The sequence below is a fragment of the Aythya fuligula genome, chromosome 13, assembly GCF_009819795.1.
Source record: "Aythya fuligula isolate bAytFul2 chromosome 13, bAytFul2.pri, whole genome shotgun sequence".
NCBI classification, from domain to species: domain Eukaryota; kingdom Metazoa; phylum Chordata; class Aves; order Anseriformes; family Anatidae; genus Aythya; species Aythya fuligula.
In genome coordinates, this window is record NC_045571.1 from 4,103,757 (window position 1) to 4,128,150 (window position 24,394).

A 24,394-nucleotide genomic window follows, 5' to 3' on the forward strand; every position below is an offset into this window, starting at 1 on the left:
GGAAGATGTGCTCTCTGATTTTCATTAAATTAACAGTGAGTCTTGCTGCTGAAAACAAACATAGAAGGGAAGTTGCTGCTTCTCTGCAAATGTTTAACGTTGTTTTCCTGTGCCCTGTAACAGAGGCATATACCAAAATGCACGTTTTAGATGCAATATTCTAAGGTTGTCATTTTTTGATTCATTTAATGAATGTCTGTATATGAACACTTTTGTAATAATATGTGAACACACATCACATCTGAACCCTTCTGTAATACAGAAAATCAAGAAGTCTGTAGTGTAGGAGTTGTTGACTGAGGATGTTTCTCTGTCATATTAGCTCAAGCTTAGCCAAGTTGAACCAAAGAATTTGTCTTCCTTGTAATTCAGTTTCCCAGCATCCTAGGGGAGTACAAGTTAGTTCTAAAGCTGTGTTTTATGATTAAAACGTAGCAAGAAGTCGCTTTGTTGATTACTTGTGCTCTGTATACATCTATTTGATTGTCTTAACCTGTTGAGCAAATGCACTGCACAAGCTTTCTGCCTGCCTCGCCATAACATTTCATAAACATTTCATAATTTTGATGCAGCAAATGCTATTTTCTGCTAGGTATGCATACCTTAAATTATGGATACAATGCATATGAAAGCCAATCAATTTCAAGAACCTAAAGTTATTTTACTGTTTAATGAGTCACTGAGACTACAACAAATGTTCAGTTCTGCACAGTTTATCACTTTGCTCTAAATTGTGCTTGAACAATGCAAATAGGCTGGGCATTTTTGCATTTTTTTATTGTAGCAAATTAATGCAGAGTTGCAAGTTTAAGAAAAAAAAAGTAGCTTAAAATAATAAGTCAAACTCATTGAAAACTTAGTGCAAATTTTATTTTGTTTTGTAGCTTGGGCTGGTCTTTAAGAGCTGATTTCACAATTAAATGCATAGACATGACTCCTTTAGAGAGGATTTGGATTCTTTCCTATACTGGGAAGAAATGTGCTTTTATGTAAAAATGAAATCATGTTTCTTACTGTCGAGAAAAAGGGGAAAATCTAATTTTGACAACTTTAACTAGGAGAAAAATGCCTGTGACTGAGTAATTTGATCTCTTTTACAACATTCGTTACAATATGATGTGCATCTGGAAAGAACACTCAGTACTTCACCACCAGATTGTTCAAAGGGGGAATGTTATGTGGCTAACTTACTGCAAGGTTTCATTCTCATACCTGAACTTTATTGTCAGGTGTAGGTAGTGGCAATGAAGGTGGACGAGGCAAAGCTGGAGCTAAACTATTCCAGGATTTCCAGATGTTGAGCAGAATCTGGACTCACCCCTGGTGTTTGCAGCTGGACTATATTAGCAAAGAAAATAAGGTAAATTAGATGGATCAAAATACTCTCTATTGAGAAATTTTTCAAACAAGCTGTGCTAAATGCTAGGTAAAATTTCATCAAATTAATGGAAACCTTTGTTGCTGTGGGGTAATCGTGCTGCTGGTTTTGTCATATTTTTAGTTTCTGGATATGTTGTCACTCTTAAAACATTTTGAAAGGCCATGCTGTTGTAGAACTTAACATTCTTCAAATGACGAATAAGCAGATGGCTAGAGGTTTAAAAGAGCTTCTGGATGAGCATAATTAATAAAATTTCTGTTTTTTTCTCTTTTGAGGGCTATTTTGATGAAGACAGTCTGGATGACTTCATAGCTTCAGATTCTGATGAAACTTCAATGAGTTTAAGCTCTGATGATTATGCAAAGTAATTGAGCTTTTATTTGTTGTTTGTTGTTGGATTTCTTTCCCTAATAGAACTTAAGTGATTTCTATAAAGTAAATGTTTTTTATATATATATGTGTATATATATATACACACACACACACATATATATATATATCTGTTAGAATATATCCTCTAGCAATATGATCTTAAAAAATAATAATAGGATGTACGATGTTATCTTCATAGGAAAAAAAAATCCAAGGGGAAAAAAGTGAAGAAAGAGTGTAGCTCAAGTGGGAGTGGCAGTGATAATGATGTAGAAGTCATAAAAGTTTGGAATTCAAGATCTCGTGGAGGTGGAGAAGGAAATGCAGAAGAACTTGTAAACAATCCTCCGTCGGTTACAAAATCAGATGAAGGTGAGTATAGTATACAAGTAAATCAAATATGATGCAGCTTGAAATTTGGAAAATGTGTTTTGAGAGTGCTGCTGTCAAGAGTTGTGCTTTGTTGCAAAATGACAAATTTCTTAAATCCGTGAAGTGCTTCTGTGCTCACAGCTCCTGCTGTTCCTAATAATCTCCTACGGGAGAAATAAAGGGCATCGATTTAGAAGTGAGGGGTCTTGTGACAGAGAAGCTGAACAGATACATATTTTTTTAAGTCGTCAGTACAAAATGGAGTAAGGTTAACAGATAACTAGGATGCTTTTCATCTTTATTTTAGTATGTTGGTGAAAGATGAATGGAATGATTAATAGATATGTATGCCCTTTTTTGTTGCACCTGGAATTTGAAATAAATAACTAAGCAAGCAGGTATAATGCAGAGGCATAAGAAACCTTTTTAAAGACTTGGTATTCAAGCTATGTATATCTATACATTTCATTTTCTTTTATTTTTCCTTCAATAATCTGCTTCTAAAATTGTATCTAATATCATAAAGCTATTTTTTCTGGCACTATCATTTTTCATGTGTTTAGCAGATGTATCAATGCCTAATCACCTTTCCTAAATAAGTGTTTTTTTGGGGAGAGAATTTATTTTTTATCCCCTATTCCTACAGCAAAGATATCAAAAATGTGTGAGGGGGAGAGAATGAGTGTGTGTGCATAAAATCTGTATGCATACAGATTAAGTGTATTAAATTCATTACTAGCATTATAGGAAGCATGAGTTTCTGTCTGTGGAGCAGTGAAATTTTTACATCTCTCTCATGCAACCTTGTTCAGTTTAATGTTTTTAAACAGACATTTGATGCTGTACCAGATGAGGTCTGGGGGCAAACTTGGTATTTCATTTCAGCTGTTGAAGGCCTTTCTGCAAAGCGTAGGGGTGAGGATAGAAATAGGAAAACCTTATGCACACTCCCTATGTCACGTCAGACTAAATCTCTTAACTTGTTCATTGTTCGGTCTGGTATTGAAAAATACATTCCTTAAAAGCTTGTGTAAAAGAGGTCTCGACTGTGAATTTTGTCAAGATCGGTTCTATCTTGCACCTGAAATTTCTTGGTGTGTCACAATTGATTTGCTGTGCATAGTCGTCAAATGTAAGCGTTTTGAATTATCCATGAGATAGAACCGTTTTCTCCTATGTAAGTAAATATTTCAGTAAGATACGAGTTTTTATGTGAAAAAAAATATAGCATTAATAAATCTAATCAATTTTTATCGCTCTAATGCAAAGAAGGTTAAACTGCAATGTCATAAAAAGAAATCAAGTAATGCAAATAAAGATAATTCATGGTTCTTGTCTGCCATTGTGGTTCTGATTACAGTGCTGAATATAAGCTTTTTCTGGTTGAATTCAGCTCTGTCTCAGAGTAGACATAATGCAGCTATCATTAAGGATCAGCATGGTTGGTGTCTGACACTCTCGAGTGGTGATTTAAACCCAGAAGGACTTGGTTTTGCTAGTTATTTTGGTGCAGTTTTCAGTGAGGAACTGTATTTTATAGTTCTAGTATTTTTATATTTCTAGGAGTCAAATTAACAACAATTAAAAAAAAAAAGTTAATTTAATTTCTAAGATGGTGACATGTTAAAAATGGGATTGTTTCCATGTATGTGTTCTGCAGCTGTTGTTATTGTAGTGGTGTGTTAGCAGATGAGCAGGCAAGAAACTTTCCTAAAGAACTTCACAAAAAAGCAGAATATGACTTTTTTCTTCAATTCTTTTTTCTTCAATTGTAAATTAATAAAAAGGGTGGAAAAAGTTACTGTTTTTCCCCTGTATATACTTATGTTGTCTTCTAAATTAGATTAGGAAAAAGATTCTAAATCTGAGCATAACGAAAGAGGAGATGGTTTATATTTTGTCTTGAAAACCAGTATTATGTAGCATTAGAAAGCTTTCTTCTGAGAGTTCATCTTGATAGACGACCTAGGTGTAACCCAAAAGACCATTCTCTTTCTATGAATTTCAGATGTTTGTTTCAGGTTCAAAATCACTTTGTGAAAAGCTTCTTTTTAATTGCTGGAACATGAATGAGTTTTCAAAGATGCCTATTTGTTGGAAACAAAGCTGTTGATAAATACTCATGGGGAAGAGCTGCAGATAGTAGAACTATTTGTCTAAATGTTCTGCAACATAAAGACATTTCAAAGCATTTAAATGGACACAATGCCTTTATCTCTGAATTTTTGTTTGTGTTTTTTATAGGTAAAGCTACATCATCTTCAAATCCTGGTAGCCCAGCTCCAGACTGGTACAAAGATTTCGTCACTGATGCAGATGCTGAAGTGTTGGAACATTCTGGGAAAATGGTGCTTCTCTTTGAAATTCTTCGAATGGCAGAGGAGCTTGGGGACAAAGTGTAAGTCAGTTTTTGAAACATTTTTAGCAATCTAACAAACACATCAATCTGTTAGCGTTCTTCATTCAGTCTTTATAATGCTGTAGCTCAGGTTTTTGAAGCAAATGTGTGTGCTCTTTTTATCGGAGTTTTCCCATACACGTACACCACCAAAGCCCCTTGCTGTATCTAGGTGGGTTGTTCATTTCAAAGGTTTTATCAGAGTGAACAGGGGAGAAAAGTAAATCAGTACAATATTTAAAATAACCTCAGAGGTTAATGTTGTGGTTTTGTGTTTCTGTTTTCAGCCTAGTGTTTAGCCAATCCCTAATATCACTGGATTTGATAGAAGATTTTCTGGAGCTGGCCAACAGGGAGAAAACTGACAAAGATAAGGCTCCTATTTATAAAGGTGAGTGTCAGGTTGGACAGTTACAAAGCTAAGAACTCTCTTACAAGTCTCTATTTGGTCCAAAGGGAATGGAGTTAAAATAATTGTTTGCATGAGAAGCATTGTGTGCTCTCTGCCATTCCCGAAGCTGGCAGGACTTCTGTTCTACTCTGCAGGAGGTCTGTGCTATCCCATTATGGACTCTTGCTTCTGATTTCATTCTGTATCATCTGTGCTTAATGTAGCCTAAGCAGATTAAATGTTCATCATCCAAAATTGAGAGAAGGCATTTTATTAAATTCTGTACAGAAGTGATGTTGTATGCTCATGCATGGCGAATTCTGATGCTTCCTACTGGGAGAGAGATAATGAAGGAAAATTATGCTATTTTAAAGTGGTGTGTCTTGATGTTGAATGCAAAATGTGAATTTGGGCTTTATGTATACTGCAGCAGATTGTTTTATGGACTCTGTAAAGAGAGCAGTGTATTGAATTAATTATTATCCTAGTGATGCTTGAGTGGCAAGGAATTTCTCACCAGCCAGACATGTCATCTGTTCAGGATGTTTCTTTTGTTTCCTCCCAGAGCTCTTGATGATGCAGTTAATTTTTATGTGAAGTTTCAGTGCTCAGTGTGTGTGGATTGAAGAATTTCTTTGAATCTGTCATTCCTTTCAAATATCTTATTTCTAAGTATAAACATGTTGAACAGTTGCATAAGAGAAAAGTGGCTTAGTACTATCAACATGGTAGTTAGATGAAGATCTCCAGTATCTTTCTGATTTATTGTTCCCACGTGCTGCTTTCCTTAGCTTCTGAGTATTTATCTCCAAATATTATAAGCTGTCTTTTTTTTCAAGTTTCTGCCTTTAGTCTGAGATAATTTTAAGGTCTTTTTTTCTGGTTTTAATAGTTCTTTCAGTAAGCAATTAGACTGTATTTTATATATGTGTGTATGTTTATATATATATATTCCAGGCACAACTCAAAAATCTGTTTCTCATAATTAAGCAGTGTTGTCTCCTAAAAATGCTATTTTCTTTATAATTGATGGCACAGTAGGGTTCATTTTGTGGATATGTACCTTGGTAGTCAAGAAAATGAAACACTACTTTTGAATTCAGGAGAGAAGAATCTTCTATATATTTTTTTTTCATCTGGCAAGGAATAGCCATAGGTCACAGTATATTTAGGCTCCAACAGCTGTTCTAAAATGATTAGACCTTGACTTTTGAAATCTCCTTTGAGTATTTACTTATGGATGCTATTTGTATGGGAGAGACTGTTGTTTATGTTAATTAAAAATACAAAGTTATGGAGATCAAAACCAGTAGTATAATACTTGAGGATTAGATGTAGTTAATTTTTAAAAGTAACCTTATCTCCGAGTTAAGACATCTCAATACAAATGTGGATATAGAAATAGAATTGGTGAGAAATCAGAGGAACCATCCAAAAAAGCTAAGGTCTTCTCAAATACTTCATCTAAATTTTAACCTTGAAACATAGCTTGATTATAACTTCACATCTTGAAATTCTGCTCTTTATAAAGCTGCTTTAAGGAGTTTCATTTAATAACAGTTGTTAATTTTTACAAGATTAAACTCTTAAGAAGAAAAGGATAGTGATAGGCGTTGGATGCTTTTGTCAAGTTAAAATGCTATTGACATTTAGTCTACTTTTTGAATCGTTTTAGACAGAATTGGTTTAAGGTTGTAGAACATTATTCTTACAAATGCAGTTGGCATTATATTCTCTCATGGTACGTTTTATATTTTATTATGCAATCCTCGCTATATAATCTGAAGGCATGCCTGTGAAAAGCCCCTGAATTCTCCATAAATGTCTTCTATCCTGGATTTTCTGTCTTGAATAACCTGTAGTCTTCTCCCACTGTTCTAAATTGTCAGAGTAGCATATCTTATGTTCCATGTTTGCTTTTGTGCTATTTTGAGTTGTTTATATTCAGCATTATCAGTCTGGTTACTTATATAATAGGCATTTTAATAATTTGACTCTTAACATTTTTAGGTGAAGGAAAATGGTTCAGAAACATTGATTACTATCGCTTAGACGGCTCAACTACAGCTCAGTCAAGAAAGAAATGGGCTGAAGAATTTAATGATGAAACAAATGTGAGGTGAGATCTCTTGTGTGTTTGATTTGACGTGTTTGATTTTCTCTGTCTCTTTTGTTCCATGTTTCTTTGTTTCTTGTATTAGTTTATTGACCTCTTAACATTGTGTAAATAAAGCATCACAATGCTAGCAAGTACAGAACTGCTTCATATAGTAGTTCTAAGCAAGTTATTGTTGTTTGTCCCCACTCTTCAGTGTGCATATTTTATTTCGATGCTTGTGGCTCAATTGCATATTACTATTTGAGGCTGGAGTTTCTTTGTCTGCTGAGATGAGCCGTGTCTTTTGTTCTATCCTTGCAGTTCAGTTTGTTTTTTAATTTCAATGGAAATGGTTCTTCCATGTTAGAGAAGGAACGAAGAATAAATAGACTTGGGATTTCTATCCCTTTTGCCTTTGGAATGCTCTAGCTGTTTCCCTGCGTTGGGTCAGAGAGGTTTGGCAGGTTATCTAGCAATGCTGCTACAACAGGCAGATGCTGTTTGGTAGCAAAGATGGCTTTTAACCTGGCATGCGGGTACTTTGCTAGTCTAAGTCAGTTCAAACATGAAGATGAAAAGTGATAGAATATGCTTCTAGTATTGTAAATATGCTTTCTGCACCATTTATAATTCTGCTAGGTGCAGTTTATAAAAGTGTAGTACCTACATTTTGGTACTGTTCTGATTGTTTTCCAAATATTATTCTAGTACCACAACAGTAAATAGATTGTTTTGTAGTAGAAGGAAAAAGCATTTCTGTATAAACAGACATCTCAGTAATTCTAATAATACACTAACCATGCCAGTCTTTCAGTTGACATTGTTTCAATATATAAAAATACATATTTAATATATTTCCAAAATAGTAAAAAATTGCAACCTTTCTCTGTTCCAGAGGCCGCTTGTTTATTATCTCCACTAAAGCAGGCTCCCTTGGAATTAATCTTGTGGCTGCTAATAGAGTAATCATCTTTGATGCTTCTTGGAACCCATCGTATGATATCCAGAGTATTTTCAGGGTTTACCGCTTTGGGCAGAACAAACCTGTGTTTGTGTACAGGTTTTTGGCTCAGGTAGGTTTCTGTGTGATTTTTTTTGTGTGTGTGATATTCTGGTTCTGCAGTCAAATTTGTAAACTGTAACTATTTGGACTTCTGCTGAGGTCTGTAGTGGTCCACGGTGATCCAGTCATCTTCCAGTCTTAATCGGATAGCAGTATTTGTCCCAAAATCACTGAAAAAGCTCTTGAAGGAAATGGTTGTAAAATAAATAAATACACTGCAAAATAATAATTAAAAACAAAACAAAACAAAAAAACAACACTGAAATGATTTGCTGTTAAGCCCACTTCATCTGGCACTTTGTATTTCACAAATCCTGGAATTCTAGCAGGGATTCACATGTTCAGACTTGGAATAGTGTTTACTGCTTTCATTTGTACATTACGAAAAATTCTTAATTGTGTAGACCACATAGAGGATGGCTGTCATTTGTCAGTAGCCTTGTGGAATGTGGCTGACTTCTACAGACCCCTTAAAACTGGTGTTTGGATCCATGAAAATCCAAATGGAATGAAGATGCTGGTAGCTAAAGATATTTTTTTTTTCCATAAAAAGGCATGCAATCGTGATTTGAAAACCTGTATCACAGCCTAAAGATTTGTAATGATCCCGATGGTCACCGATCTATCGTCTTTATAAGTAATGATGCCATTGCTTCTGACAGGTAGTGTCTTGCTTCATCCTTAGTTCTGAGGCTTTCACAGGATGAACTGAAGACTTTTTTTTTTCCCCAGTAACAGTAATTAACTCATGATCAAATCATTATTCACTCGCCAACTTAAATAGATCACTTTTTGTAACATGTTACTGTCAGACATGGATTTTTTTTCTTCAGGCTTCAGTCTGTTTTTCTCTACGTGCACTTTTGAACTGTTGGTATCCTTTTTAAGTTGCAGTGTTTAGAAGAAGCTGTGCTGTTCTCATACTTTTCGTAGTTGTCATCTTTTTTTTTGATATGTAATTTTCCTTTTTTCATCAAAGATCTAGTTTGTTTGTACCCAGCCATGATGAATTAGACTTGACTGCTTCCCTTGCCCTGTCTTTTCCACCCCAGTGACTTGGTATCTGTTTTCCTTTTTAATGGGCTGCCCAAAGCAGCAAAATGTACCAAAAAGGTACATGCTGTGGAAATCAACATTTTTGTCATAATTATACTTTGGGAAATAGAGCAAAACCTGATTGCTTCAGGCCACTACTGATAACACACGTTTCTTACACTTAGTCAACAGCTAGATGACATCTGTTGCTTACACAATGCACACTACTTTTTATTCATTTCCAGGAGGATTTTGTTCTTTTTTTTTTTTCTGTAAGGAAACAGTGAAGTATTTTCAGTTTACTTCATTGTTTTCAGGTTACTTTGTGGATAAGGAGCAAAGAAAAAAGGGAAATAGAGCACTGTTTTGTTGTTCTTGCTCTTCTGTGTCTGTTAGTAACAGAAGGTCGGTGTTTGTATAAAAGTGAGTAACTGTGTTTTCCAGGGAACAATGGAAGATAAGATCTATGATCGACAGGTAACAAAGCAGTCGCTGTCTTTCCGGGTTGTTGACCAACAGCAAGTTGAACGTCATTTCACTATGAACGAGCTCACAGAGCTGTATACTTTTGAGCCAGATTTGCTGGATGACCCTAATTCAGAAAAGAAAAAGAAGAGAGATACACCGATGCTGCCTAAAGTAAGTTGGTGCAGATCACTGGGAATTATATTCTATTAAAAACAAAAAAGTCTTTTGAAGGATGTGGAGTATTCAGTCTTGCAAGAAGTGCTGTATTTTCACATCAGTATTTTTTACTTTGAAATGTGGTAGATTGCAGATAACACAATAAAATGTGTGATCACTATCGTGGTTGCTCTAATGCCCTTCAATCTATTTGACAGTATAAGAAAAAGATCTCCAGTTAAAAGACAGTTTTTAAATTAGAACAAACAGAACCTGGAAGCCAAGATGAATGCGTAAGTGGGTGCTGGTGACACCTAGCATTACCTCAGTTAGTGATAACAAAACTATCAGGAGATGCTGTGCTTCGGGGTCTGTTTTTTTATCTCCCTAGGTAAGGCTGTGAGTCAAATTAATCCATGATCTCTTTTGCCAAACCTTTTTGTGTTTGTTTTTGGTTTTGTTTTTTAGTTCTTTGTCTCTTCTTGTAGGGACCATTAATAGAAATACAGTAGAGATAGGGAAAGAAATATTTATTGTTTAAGTGAAGAAAAATTGGACAAGCTAAGAGTTTTCATGTGTTTTTAGTGTTGTCCGTACTAGCAGAGACCAGTGACATTTTTGTTCCTTTTGCAGACAGTCATTTACTGTACGTGGTGAGAGCACTGACTTTCTGTGCTCTGGGGTAATATGAAGGAGTGACTCTTACGATCACAGTAGTTTGTTTTCACTGCCTTAATCTATTTGTAGTGGCTGCGACACGCAGTAGTGGTTCATTGTCGCTACTTAGTAATGTCTCAGTATCCTGTGCACTTCTTGGGGAACCAAAAAATTTATGAACTTAATTTGGAAGTATAAACTGTAACTCTTTTTCCTGCCTGACTGTGAAGTTCAGGGGAAAGAATGATCAGATTGTTTATTTTACTTTCTTTTTCCAAGTCAGTTTATATTTAAGGTTAGTCTAAGGTTTGTACTTGATCTATTTTATATTCTTTGTGTTAGGTGTTGTTCACATACACTGAGGTAATGTGGCCTGCCAAAGGCTAATCGATGTATAACTTGTGCAGTTGTCTTTAGCTTACCAGGTGAAGAGCTAGTAAATAGTAACAAGTAAACTTAAGGCTCGCAGCTAATGACCTGATTACATCTCTGAGCTGTTATCTTTAGGTCATTGCACACTGGGTGTGGAGAAGGAGGTTTCCTAGTTTCTACATCTATTAATTTTCAAGGAAAAGTGGTATGCTTTTCATTCAAAACTGTCTGTAGACCACTGTAATATAATAAATGGTGGTTAAGCATCCCATTGGCATTCTTAATATTTAGGCCTTTCTCTGAAATGGAGTTTATTCGACCACCTACAGTGTCCATGCAGCTGTCAGGGGGATTTAGGAAGCAGTAGCCCTATAAAGCGTTAGTCGCTGTTACACATGCATTTAAAACCCTTGAAAATAATCTTTAATGACTGTATCGAAGCTCTTTTTCTTATGATGTTTCACAGTGTAAGCAGTAAATTGTAGATAACAGATTCAATTTTTACTATTTTGTAAATTTACAAATTCATTTTTTTACCTCCTAAAACGCGTTCCTTTAGTTTAATTAATAGTACGTACTTAATTCCATTTAGCCATCAACATGTGGTTCATATAAGTGAAGTTGAATACAAAGCTTTAACCACGGCCCTGGCTAGAAGTAAAGCAGATCTGTGTATAGGAACTCTGCCTGGCTCTTTCCCATAGCTTTAGCAAATGGTATTGAACAGGATTATTACTACTGTTATTGAGATGTGCATCTTTGGGCACACTTCTCATCTGTTTTGTTTTCATTTGATGGTTGAAAGGGCTCTAAGTCATCAGGTAGATTCATCTTATTTTAGCAGTTTCTGTATGTATTTGCTGGAAGCAGGGTTTTGTATTCCTGATTCTGATTCCACAGAATGTGGAAGGCTGGCAGCTAGCCCCTAAATAATCTTCTCCCTTTCTTTGTGTCCCTGAATTAGGCTTGGGTCTGCGATAGTGAGGAAGAAACCTGCGGGATGCTGAGCTCCCTCAGCTCCTGCAGAATTGGGGAACTGGGAGGTGAGGTGTGAAGGTGCCATAGGAAGGAACGTGACTTCTGCTAGCTGGGAGCAGTGCTGCCTGTAGCATGCGTGGTAGCCAGTGCTTTCACGTGTCTTTGGGCTGCTTGTGGTGAAATGATGTTGAATTGTTAGTTGGGAAAGATGTGTCTCAGGAGAGTTAATGACATCACTAGCTGTCATTGCACAAAGTATGACTCGTGGTTTGGGATTGGACCAGGCAGTCTGAGGCCAGGAGTGCAATCTGTCCTGCAAGGGCATCATATATGCACGAGTAGCAGCTTTGTCTAATTAATGATTCCTGGGTAGTTCATCCAAGAATAGATGAAATAGGAACATTTAGGGTGTCTGGGTGACTAGTGCCAAGGTAGTAAACTGTTGCAAAGTAATTTATGTCACAGAACTTTTTGTTTGTTTCTTATATTTTTTTAATACATTTTTTATATTTGTAAAGACAAAACTCTTTCCCCTTAACTATTTTGATTATCCCAATTTTTATTATTATTATTTTGGCTGTGTTTGTGTTTTCAGCTGATCAGGATCTGTTATTTTCATTTTATCCACAGTCAGGTTCTTGCTTTGCACACAGGTGAGCCAGTGCAGCAGTTCAGTGCTTTGTTCCTTGACTCCTGTGTTCCGTTTAACTGACCGGTGGCTCATACCTTATTTACAGTATCATTTGTTTAACTTTTGTTTCATTTACCTATTTCTTTTGCACTATCTAATTCTCTAGAAATTCTACATAAACGACAAAAAGCAAATACCAGCTGTAGAAAATATTGCAGTGGGTGGTATAAATACCAAAATCATGTAATCTTACTCATCCAGAAAGCTCGCTATTCCGTATTTCAGTGGAATTAGAGCAGAGATGCATGACTTACCTTTATAATAACAATCTTTTTTAAATGATTTGATGAATTTAACGCTGCATTTGTTGCATTTTTTGGAGAGAAAAAAGTGGATTATAAAGACTGATATGCTTTCAGAAGCATGTTACTGTAACAGCCCTTAATTGCACAGCAACTGGAACTTAAGCCTTTATTTAAGACGCTTTGTTTGTGGTAAGTTCAGCATGCCCTGCCTGAAAACCCTAGAGAAATAAGTTTTCTTATTCTGGAAAACCCTAGAGAAATAAGTTTTCTGCAGGTTGTCTGCTAAGTCACCTTACTTCTTGACTTGAGTGAAGCCACCTTTTCGAAGGTCAGCAGTCAGGAATCGTGTGCTGAGGAGGAGTGGTTCAGAGCTGAGCACTAGGGTTGCTCTTGGAACCTGCAGATTCGACACGCTTTGCAGCTGCTTTGATGTAAGAAAAAATATTTTTAATCAATTTCTTATGAAAAAATTAGGAGAATTCATTGTGGATTGTTTTAAAAGAAAGAAGTAAAGCCTTTATGTGAGTGAAGAAACGAATGCTACTTGATTTTCAAAATACATCCTTGAGAATATGAGAATATGCAAGGTTCAGTCAAAGAAGGGTTTTCTTAGAAAATGTTGTTAATAGGTGGGGGTGGAGGGGAAGATGCTGAATGTTGCTATTTTATATGAAAAGCCACACGGCAAACGTGGAATATGTAGGTTTTCCTGGAAGCTTATCAAAGTTTCATGTCAAGTTTTAATTTTAGCAGCAGTTTTCCACACATCGCAGTCTGAGCAAGACCTGCAGGTTGCCCGGGAGCACTAAGAGCCAGTGTACACCCCTCTCGGGGGAAAAGGCGTGCTGCACTACAACAGTAACTTCACAGTGCCATTTCTCTGCCCCTGCCCCTCTCAAAGTCCTGCTACGTCTTGAAGAATGTAAATACTTGGGTTTCAACACAGTATTCTTAGCGTGAATGTTATTCACCTGAATTATTAAATTAGTCTTAAATTCCACTGCTTGAAAACACATTTCATTCATCTGCTGTCCCTGCAGATTTGAAAATGACTGCCTTAGAAGTGCTGTCTGAAGGGCATAACAGGTGTCTTAAGACTGAGTAATCATTGATTCAAATTCATTGTATTCGAGTATAGAAATAATTAGAACTAATTACTGTATATAGCCCATGAGCTTTATGCAAATGTAGTGACTCATTGCCTAATACAGACTAGAGGCTAAAAAACTTTCTCTAAATTGGTACTCTACAGAAATAGTAAAAGGAGAAGATAGTGTGAAGTGAGAAAGTTCTCCTCGGGGCATTGCGACTGTTTTTTGGGTGCTACATTTCACTTTGCCCTGAATTTAACAATAGATTTGGAGTCCTTTTTAAAATCAGTGTGATTTCTGATGACTAGGCTGCTTTGGTTTTTTAAAAGCAGGTTCTCAGACCCTTAGTGCTCAGCTCCCAAAGGATTACCCTGGGCTATCCAGGAGACCTGGCTGGTATCACGTAGCTGCCACCGAAGTTCTTTACCACAGACACTGATACCTGGGTGCCGTGATCAGTGCAGTGTTTCAGAGCAGGGCAGGTGAGGTGGGAGCTGGACAAGGACAAAATAGGCTTGAGGGGCCCTCGTGCCCCTCGCAGCTGGCACCGTGGCACCTTGTTCCTTGTCCGTTCTTCCTAGGACGTGATTTTTATTGTGTTTTTGTACTAAGGGACAGTTCTGTGAATTCTGGGAAGGCTTTTCATTTCAGAACCCAAAGAATTTGCTGGCTTTTATTTTTCATTTATTTTTATTTTTAACCTTGGTATTGAATTTTAAATTAGTGGAGGAAAAAAAAACACCTTTATGAACTACAGCATAACTTAGATTCCTTTGTGGAAGATTTCCTTCCTAATACATTTACCTCTGCATAGCATTTAATTTCTGTCTAAATGACAAATTAATCCTTTTTAAAAATTAACTTGAAAATCTCTCTTCAAATTTTTAAGTCATCACCAGGATATCACCTAAAAGCTCATAAACAATAATCATTGTCTTATCAACAAGCTAAACAAATAAAGGGAATGTTCATCTGCTGCATTTTTTCATATATAAGGGGAATTTATTATTTTTCTTCCCTGTGAAATAAATCACACGGCGATACCTTCCATATACCAGTTTTCAAGCTCCATCATATTTGATGCAAAATAAAGTTTAGACAAAGAAAAGCAAACACGCAGTTGGATGTAATTTAAACCACATTTTGAAGACTCTGTTGGCCAAGTGAGTGTGGATTATATTCCAGTATTATTTTCAATAGTAGTGTTACCATGGAAATTAATGCATATGCATGGCCTGGAACCCTCCACGCGCTGATGTACAGCTACAGTGTGTTGAGAGTGCTTTTTAATCGTGTTAACTTAATTTTGTAATATCTCCTTGATTTCTTCACCCCCTTCCTCTAGATGTTTTCTGCACATCCCATTAATGCTTCTTTTTTTTCTCTCCCTCTTGTCCTTCTCTCCCACCACCCCAAAATCCTATTACGTGTTTCTTGTGCCCATGAGTTGTGCAGGTCCTACACAATGCTTTCTCGAAGAGCTGGAGAAGAAAGCATGGGTCAAAATGTAGTAAGACTAGTTGATAACAGAAGGATAAAACAAAGCCTGACTGATGTAGTTCCTTATGTTACTTACATTTACCTTCTGTGTACTACAACTGAGCTTTAAACATGCACAGGAACAACTTTCTGTAGCTGTCATGGCAAAGCCACTGGTCAGGACTCTCAAGTGCAAGGTTCCCAAAGTACAGAGGTCTGGCAGAAGAAGGGCTTGGCATCAATTGGGTCTGTAGGTATTTGTGTAATTCTGCTGCAAAAAGACATCTCGTTCACTGCATTCACCGTGGTTCGTTTCAGGAGTGGATCAGAAAGTTCAATGGGACGAGGGCTTTGTGTTATTAATCCTAGGTGGAATGCTGAGGGCTCCTGGAGCTTCTCAGTTAGGCGGGCTTATCAGTGCTGCAGGTGCATTGAAAAAGAAAAAACAAGCATTCAGTCATTCCTTCTGAAATGGTGACTCCTGTGGTACAGGGAGGGGCAGGCTGTAGTCGTCTTTGTAGAGAGCCCCCTTGATCCTCTGCAGCGTTACCTCTATTTACTGCAAAGAGGCGTCATCTTTGAACAGCTGCGGAGACAGGAATGTTGAGGTGGTGACAATGGGGACTGCAAACCCGTTATTAACACGCTGCCTTGAAATCCCAGCTTTTCCCATTCATGTTCTGTTTTTATTTCCCTTCTGAACTGAGATAACGATCTACCAAAACATGGCATCTGGGGTCCAGTGGAGAGCAGTAGCCGCTAGCCAATTTGGGGAGCAGCCAGCTTCTTTTTGCTTCACCCAGGAGCCATTTGATGTTCTGGTAGTGCTGCCTACTGGAAAACAGCAGGAGGGTTTTTTGGTGTTAATGCAGCTCCCAATTTCAGTATGTCTGCAAACAAAACCTTCACGATAGACTGTAGGTGTAAAGGGCACTGTAAACATTTCCCTTAACCTTAGAAGCAGTTAAACGTAAGGGTGTTGTGAAATACAGAAAGCTAACTTGCTGCCTGCTGATCAAATCCTGCTCACAGCAGAGCTTTGAACTTTTTTAGCCCAAATGGGGGACTATTTATCAGTTGGAAGGAAGCAGCCTTTTTTGCAGAGTACCAACAGGCAGCTGATGAAGCAAAGTACGACTCGGTGCTCTGCAACCAGCAGCGGTGCTCCTTATAGATCACAGATGCGGATTATTGATAGGTCCTCTCAGGTGTCCGGTCCTAGCAAAGGAAAAATCATTTAGCACATTCCTTTCTTTTTAGGTTGTTAAAGTGCATTTATTGTTGGGGAATCTGAGAGCATTCCTGTGGTTCATTAAGAGATCTGACTGTCATCTCTGTAGCAGGTTGTTAATCCATTACCCGCCCTCTGAGGAAAATTCTACTTTTCAATTATTTTTTAATTTTGTTTCCCTGAAGTTCTTGGAGCTGCTGTTTGTGAAAATTGGGTCAAAGCAGTAAGGCCTGCACAGAGAGTAAATATAATAGAGCTACCAAGTGACTTCTTATTCTCTCATCCCTTTTTCATTTGAACAGGATACAATTCTGGCAGAATTGCTTCAGATCAATAAAGAGTATATAGTTGGATATCATGAACATGATTCGCTCCTGGACCATAAGGAGGAAGAGGAGCTCACTGAAGAAGAAAGGAAGGCAGCGTGGGCAGAATATGAAGCAGAAAAGAAGGTAAAACTATCTGTACCAGTTTTCTGCGTATGAAAATAACCTTTCTATATAAAGTACCATTCACCTTTTCAGTTTGTTTTGGGGTAAATTATTTTCTCATAAGCCAAGAAATGGATCTGTAGAGTAAACTCATGAAAAACGAGGATACCATGTCTTCTTTACTCTTCTGATGCTTTTCTTTTGTGTGTATTTTCGTTATTACTTCCATTTAAAAGTAACTTTTTACTTCTGCACACAGAAATATTCCATTTCGTAATTACACTGAACTGGTGTCCTGTTTAATAGCTCGCTTTTACAACTTGAGGAAATTTCTAGTTCCACGAAAGGTGTAGAATTGATTTCAGAACTTTTTGCCACGATCTTACAAACATGCATGCATCTGCTAGAAAGGGCTTAAAGTCTTGTTGTTTTGTTCCCCCCTTATTTCCTGTATCTTGTTTATTTCATATTTAAGCAGGTGGTAGCCAGAAAGCTAAATTGGATAGAGAGGTGGGTTCTGTGGGGGTTGGTTTGGTTTTGTTGTCGTTTTAAACTGTATTGGTAACTTGGTGTAACTGGAATTTAACATCAAAAAAAATCTGGAAAGGCTAAGTGTGGTATTCAGACCTGATCAGTAATCTGAAACAACAAAACTTGGGAATATAACATGCCACTAACAGTCCTTAATGAACAAATGACAAATGAAATGGAGTATTGGGAAAAGGCTTTGTGAAGGAGAAGAAATAGGAGGATACAAGAAATTTCAGTGAGCATTTATGTGGCTTTCTCCAAGGCAATTTGGGAGAAGAGCTTTATATTCCTTTTAGTAAATTATCCTTTTCAGTTCTTTAGGTTTTTATTACAATCTAGTTAAAATCAGCATTAAGTAATGGGTTTGCAATTAAAAGATGCATCTTAAACAACTTCAGATATAACAATAAACCTTGGCTATTCTTGTCTTAGTAATGACCAAATAATTAAGCTCAACACCCATATTAACGAAAGACTAGAATTGGGGTTCCCCTGTGATTGAGATGCCCTTTTGAACTGGGGTTTGGAAAGGCTCCTTGGTGCAGTGGGATAGCTCAGCCTCCCTGTGCCACGTACGGGCTGACTTGTCCATGCGTGCTGCTTCAATGATTGTTAGAGAACATGAATTATTCCAGTTGTTCAGACAAGTGCGTTTTGTGTTTTCAAGGGCTTGACCATGCGTTTCAACATGCCGACCGGGACCAACATGCTTCCCACAAATTTCAACTCTCAGACCCCATATATTCCTTTCAATTTGGGTGCTCTGTCAGCAATGAGCAACCAGCAGCTGGAGGTAAGCAGCGACCTGTTGGAACATCTGCGTTGCTGTAAGCATGCGTGTATTACTCTGTCACGCATAGGTGGTTTGTGTCATTCTTTAATATTCTGATATTTTTGTAACGGTCTCTTATTTTTAATAGCTAACTCTTTTGCTTAGTTACGTATCCGTGAATTGAAGTCTAACTTGTATGCATGTAACCTGCAAGACCTCTATCTGGGTAGTATCTCAGGGTTCAGGGAGATTAACTGCATTCCTTGCCGACGTTAATTACCACATCTAGCTTTGTGCCTCCATCTGCCTTCTGTCTGAGAAGGAGTGGGAGGGAGGAACGTGTGCTCCGCTCCCAGTTACCTCAGGTCTTAGCTGAAGCAGCTGCTGACGTTTCTTCCTAATGTGCCACCCTGTAAACTGCAGTAGTGGAAGGGCATTTGGTTGTCTTATGATGCCTACTGGTGTCTGGTGAGGAGTTTGTGTGAAAGAATTGAAAATCTCTAGCCAAGTATGCAAATCAGGGGGACCCATATTGAATACAGCTGTGGAGTAATACCTGTGACATGCCAGTATTATGCTAAAATAGGGCACGGTAGTTTGAGCACAGAACGAGTTGAGGTTTTGACATCATCAAACTCAGTATTGTGGAAAACTTGCCTGAGTAGAAAAGCATCGCTCCTGTGATGGTCTGAAAACCTTTAGGTACAAAAATAGTTGTATTTCTTTATAAATACCGTCTCCTGTGTAGGTTGCCAGTTTTGTATGTGCTGTTCAGTTATTCTGAACTGAAGGTCAGTTGTGTGGAAGTCCGAATCTGTCTTGTTAGTCACAAATTGACTTGTGCAAATGAGGAGAAAAACGTAACTTTTCTAGGTACATAAGCCAAAGATGAGGAAAACTTAGAAACAGTTGGCAAAGAAATTTGTTCTTTGCATCTGTGCGTTATAATTAATTTATTGGTGTTTTCTCAGGACCTCATTAATCAAGGAAGAGAGAAAGTTGTGGAAGCAACCAACAATGTAACTGCAGCAAGAATTCAGCCCCTTGAAGACATCATTTCAACAATAGTGAGTAAAAGAGTTCATTATAGGTTTAGACCTGCAGCTGAACATTATCAGGCGAAGAAATGATCATTATATATGTCATTCAGCTAATTAGTTGTTATTAATTAATGTCATTTCCAGTGTGTGTTAACTTGTCTCACTGCCGCTTGCAGTAACCCTTTATGGCTTATAGATGTGATAGAGCCTTACGGGACTAGCACTTCAGATCCACAGCTACTTGCTATGCACTGGAAATCATGGCTTTCTACAAATAAGTATAATAATCATACACAAATATAATACTGCCTATTCCTTGTGCCTGTATATCTGTCTTAGGCTGCATTTCTCACTTGTTACCAGTAATCTAAAGAACTGATAACTCTTAGTTCTGATTCTGGGCAAGTGTAATTTTGCGTTTTCCAGAAACTGGGCTATTTTTTTTAACTCCTGATGCAACTCGGAATATAACACAAGACCTCAGTCACCATTATGCTTTTGTCAAAATGACTAATGCCAAGATATTTTTTTTTTTCCTTTTCAGTGGAAAGAGAATGTAACACTCACAGAGAGCCAAGTACAGGCCCTGGCCCTAAGCAGGCAGGCAAGCCAGGAGCTTGATGTTAAGCGCCGAGAAGCCATCTATAACGACGTCCTTACTAAACAACAGATGGTAAAATATCTAACAATTATTTGATCAGCTGTCCAAGTTTGAACTGGGATATTGAGTATGAACTTCGCATATGTATGTTTATAAAATAGAGGTGTATGTTTAGATATGTATAAATATGTACTCGCAGAGTATGAGTTTCCATGGGTCAAGTATTTGCTGGCATTGAGTAGCGGTGTATATGATGTAACATCAGGAATTGACTTCTGCAGTATGCTGGGTTGGATCGCTCAGCCTCATCGGCAGAGACTCCATGAGATGTTCATTTCAAAAGATACTCACCATATTTTTCTGTTGAAGTCGTTTGCCTGAAGGTCATGAGGCTTAAAGAGAAATCTAACTCCAGCGCTAAGAAAGCAATTTACAAAACACAAATCATAGAAAGTGTTGCTAATGGTTTTTAGCTTAGAATTATTTTTGCAAAATCTGAAAGCTGCCCAGTTTATGTCAAGTGGTAGAGCTTTCTCTTAAGCAAACATTTAGTGATAATCTGCATGCAGGACTTTCAAAGGGATGATAAATGGTACCTGACAAAAAAATGCTGTAATTTATACCTGGGAGTAATTTCACAGCATAGCGCATTTTGCTGTAGGAACTTACCCAAATGTTGCACGCAATACAATAGGCAAGTCATTAAGAGAACTCGGCCCTAAATGGTGTTACTAAATGGTTTCTGCAGTAATCAGCTTGTGAATACCATCACATTAGTGATGGTGATAACAATAGTGCTTTTTCCTTCAGCCATGCTATCCCGAACAAATTGATTTTAACTCTGAACTTGATACTGGCAGCATTGAGACGGGTTGTGCACTTCTAACAGCTCTGCTTTCCCTTCACAGTTAATCGGTTGTGTTCAGAGGATACTTATGAACAGAAGACTACAGCATCAGTACAATCAGCAGCAACAGCAGCAGATGTCGTACCAGCAAGCAGCAATGAGTCATCTCATGATGCCAAAGCCTCCAAATTTAATCATGAATCCTTCCAACTACCAACAGATAGATATGAGAGGAATGTATCAGTCAGTGTCTGGTGGTATGCAACCACCACCTTTACAACGAGCACCACCCCCAATGAGAGGCAAAAATCCAGGGCCTTCCCAAGGGAAATCAATGTGATTTTGCACTAAAAGCCTAAAGGATTGTTAAAATCAGAGAAAGAACTTTTATTTTTTTAGGAATCAATGGCTTAACAGAACTCAACTGTAAAAAAAAAAAAAAAAAAATTAAAAAAAAAGTTTGGTTGGTCCCCTTAAATGCCATGTTCCATGTTAGTGTTTCAGCTTTGTTTAAATAGGACATACGTTTTCCCTTGTTGTCAGTGATGTTGCCTAGAATCTTCTTACATATGTTGAGTACAGGAGATATCAAGTTGTTTTCAGTGAAAACAAGTCCTCCCGTAACAGTAGCATCTCCACAGGTTTCCTGTCTAAACTCCTATGCTTACTTTTAGTAGCTGTGAAGCTGTCATCCAATTTGAGAAGCTTAGGAAGGACTGCAGGTCTGTATGTTTCAGTATACCATATGTGAGTTGTACACAGCTGAGTTCTTGATTAGAGTTGATTCCTCAAATTATGGAATACTTTTCTGCTTACCCATTTCTTGAAATTAGTGGGAATATTGTAACAGAAATCGTTCAGTTTCCTTTTGGCTGAGGTCTGGACTCATACTATTGCATCTATGCTGAACGAAACATAGGAACTGAAAATACTCTTTGAAACAGAATCGAGTGCAATATTCTTAAGTACTACTGCTCTGATACTTTTGAGTCGTGCAGTTACATAGAAACTGTGTCTACAGCCTTAAATAGTGACTCGGGGAAGAAAATTATTCTTCCTTAGTCTTCTGCCATTTTTTATTTTCACTTTTATGTGACGGAAAAACAGCTGGTGATCTGGGAGTAGGAGATGTTTCTCCTTCACCTGAATTCGCTCTACGCGGAGTCCAATGCAAAGCACATTTCTGTTAACTCCTTACTGCTGGTGCTACTGTCTTTGCCCGTTGCCAGCAATGGGAGACAGGCCAAGAATACCTAAATTCCTGGTATTCTGGGGGTTAGGATGCCGATGGTGGGCAGGGTCAAACCCTGTTACATTATCAACCTTAAAATGGCAGAACCATTGTGAATTTAAAATTGATACCAAAAAAGTGCTCTAATAACTTCCTGAGCTACCAGAACAGTGAAGTAACTTTTCCTCCATTAGATAAGAGTTTTGTTTATGCACTCCTCCCCATCCCCTTTCATTTGTGTGACAACATCATTTAGTATGCAAAGAGCTTGATTTTGTTGTTGTTGTTTTTTATGTAGACCAGAGAGAAATTTCTCGTTTATTATTATATCAATAGCACTCTCTCTACCCACACTTCTTGTGCTTGTGGAGATCTAACTAAACACAAATAGGGCTCTTGAATATAGCTTGGTGGACTCTTCCCTGAAAAAATGCTTATAATCTGGGGCTAAAATAAATGACAGGAGCATTTGAGGCAACAGTGTGTCGAGTATAGGAAAGAGCGAGAGAATTCTCGACAAACAAGCGGATGAAGGCATTTGCTGTAGATATTGCTGGGCTCTTCTGGCTTGCTGACATGAACTGAAATTGTTTTGGTTTCTGGAACTGTTCTTGCAGGAGTTTGAGATCTTGCCCTGAATGGACAAATGTTTTGTTCTGTTTTGTTTTGTTTGCATCTAAATATGCAAATACTACGTGATATTTCATTTTGTGATAAAAACTTGGTTTGTGATCTGAACAGAGTTTCTTTGATCTGTTGCAAAACCAGCTAACAAATTGCCATCTTGGACTCTTTATTACGAGATTCCACAAATGAACCTCAGTATGTTCTAGTGCTTTGCCAGCTCTACAATTACATTTAATTTGGGGGGAAGGGAGCAAAAAGAGACGTATTCACACTCGAATTAATGAAAATACAAGACTTTGAAACCAACAATCGAAGGCAAATGTACTCTGGGCAACTCTCACTGATGTTCCTACGTGTCATGAGTAAGAGAAGTACCTTCTACCAAACCTGGGAATGTTCAATGGAGTTTTACAGTAACTCAAAGACTTAAATGTGGAAGTTTTAGGCAACATTTAAAGGCACATTTTTTTCATTCTGGACAAAACTATGGATAACAGAAGACTAATGCATAAGAAGAAATTGGAGATGAGCATTGAAATAAAACTTGGACCACTTTGCATACATGTTTCTCACTTGACATTTTAGCTGCATAACAATGTGCTTTGAGTATAACATCAAGCTTTAACAAATATTTAAAGACAACGTACATCAATAAGATAATAAAAGGCTCATTTTTATATTTGTTTTAGATGTTTTAACTAGATGAGATGGCTTAAGATGACAAATAAAATTGTTGCTTGTAATACAATTTTGCCTGCTAAATTCTCCACATTTTGTAACCTGTTTATTCCTTTGGATGTAAAGCGTTTTTGCTTAGTATTGTGATATTGTATATGTTTTGTCCCAGTTGTATAGTAATGTTTCAGTCCATCAACCAGCTTTGGCTGCTGAAATCATACAGCTGTGAAGACTTGCCTTTGTTTCTATTAGATGGCTTTTCAGTTCTGTATTAAATATCTTAATTACTATAGAAAAGGTGTCACCTCTTCCTATAAGGCTGTTTTGTAATATATATAAGGACTGGAAATGTGTTTTTAAAGAAAAGAAGCATTCAAGTATGACGATATACTATCTGTGTTTTCACCATTCAAAGTGCTGTTTAGTAGTTGAAACTTAAACTATTTAATATCTCATTTAATAAAGTGACCAAAATACATCAATGTGCCTTGTGCTACATTTGCAGTACAGCATGAACTCCACGGGGACGTGGTGAGAGAAGTTGTCTGGTGAGAGCTGTGAACTTGCACTGCGCTGGAGTTAAGCTCTTCCTTTTTGCCACAGTGAGGTACCCATCACTCAGTTCGGTCATTATTTTTAGGGAGGGTAGCTGTGGGACAGGTTTTCAAATAATAAACTCTTGACAGTGGCTTCTGCAGCCAATCTCTCTGATAAAAATGATGAACAGGGAGGAGTTGCCCAACAGGAATAAATCGTTCAGAGCGAGGTGAAGTTCTGCTTGGCCAACTCAGAACGACGTACCTGGGTAGTTCAGCCTCGAAATTGTACTTTTTTTTTTTTTTTTTTTCTTTTTTACTTTTGCAGTTAATAAATCCCTCCTGTTGGGCAAAAAATTAAAAAATAAAAAGCCTTTACTACAACCACAAAAAAAAAAAAAAAAAGTCAAGTGGCAATTACATTTAAAGCTGCCCCTACATTTGTTCCCTGTGCTTAAAGCTTTCTCTTTAGCCGGTGCTGCAGCCACGTCGCTGCCCCACGAGGTGCAGCCGGTCCCGCAGCTGGCTGACAAGGAGCTGATGCTGTGGAAGCTGCTTAACGTGAATATCATCACGGTTCTGAATCAGGTGCTGCCATAAAGGACAGCGTGGGTCAAGTTTT

At 37.5% G+C, this 24,394-nt stretch overlaps 1 protein-coding gene across 4 annotated transcripts in view; it reads left to right on the top strand.

The window, feature by feature from the left end:
* The window catches only part of ATRX (ATRX chromatin remodeler), an 85,091-nt gene extending 61,373 nt beyond the window's left edge, over positions 1-23,718 (top strand). For all 4 annotated transcript variants that reach the window (XM_032196114.1, XM_032196117.1, XM_032196115.1 and 1 more), the window contains 13 exons: positions 1,230-1,360; positions 1,657-1,745; positions 1,953-2,125; positions 4,370-4,523; positions 4,811-4,914; positions 6,925-7,033; positions 7,908-8,085; positions 9,555-9,749; positions 16,781-16,930; positions 18,108-18,233; positions 19,184-19,279; positions 19,797-19,925; positions 20,762-23,718. In XM_032196114.1, coding sequence (XP_032052005.1) covers positions 1,230-1,360; positions 1,657-1,745; positions 1,953-2,125; positions 4,370-4,523; positions 4,811-4,914; positions 6,925-7,033; positions 7,908-8,085; positions 9,555-9,749; positions 16,781-16,930; positions 18,108-18,233; positions 19,184-19,279; positions 19,797-19,925; positions 20,762-21,040 — 1,913 coding nt within the window. In that variant the 3' untranslated portion in view covers positions 21,041-23,718. The remainder of the gene's footprint in view (positions 1-1,229; positions 1,361-1,656; positions 1,746-1,952; positions 2,126-4,369; positions 4,524-4,810; positions 4,915-6,924; positions 7,034-7,907; positions 8,086-9,554; positions 9,750-16,780; positions 16,931-18,107; positions 18,234-19,183; positions 19,280-19,796; positions 19,926-20,761) is intronic.
* The last annotated feature ends 676 nt before the right edge of the window (positions 23,719-24,394 follow it).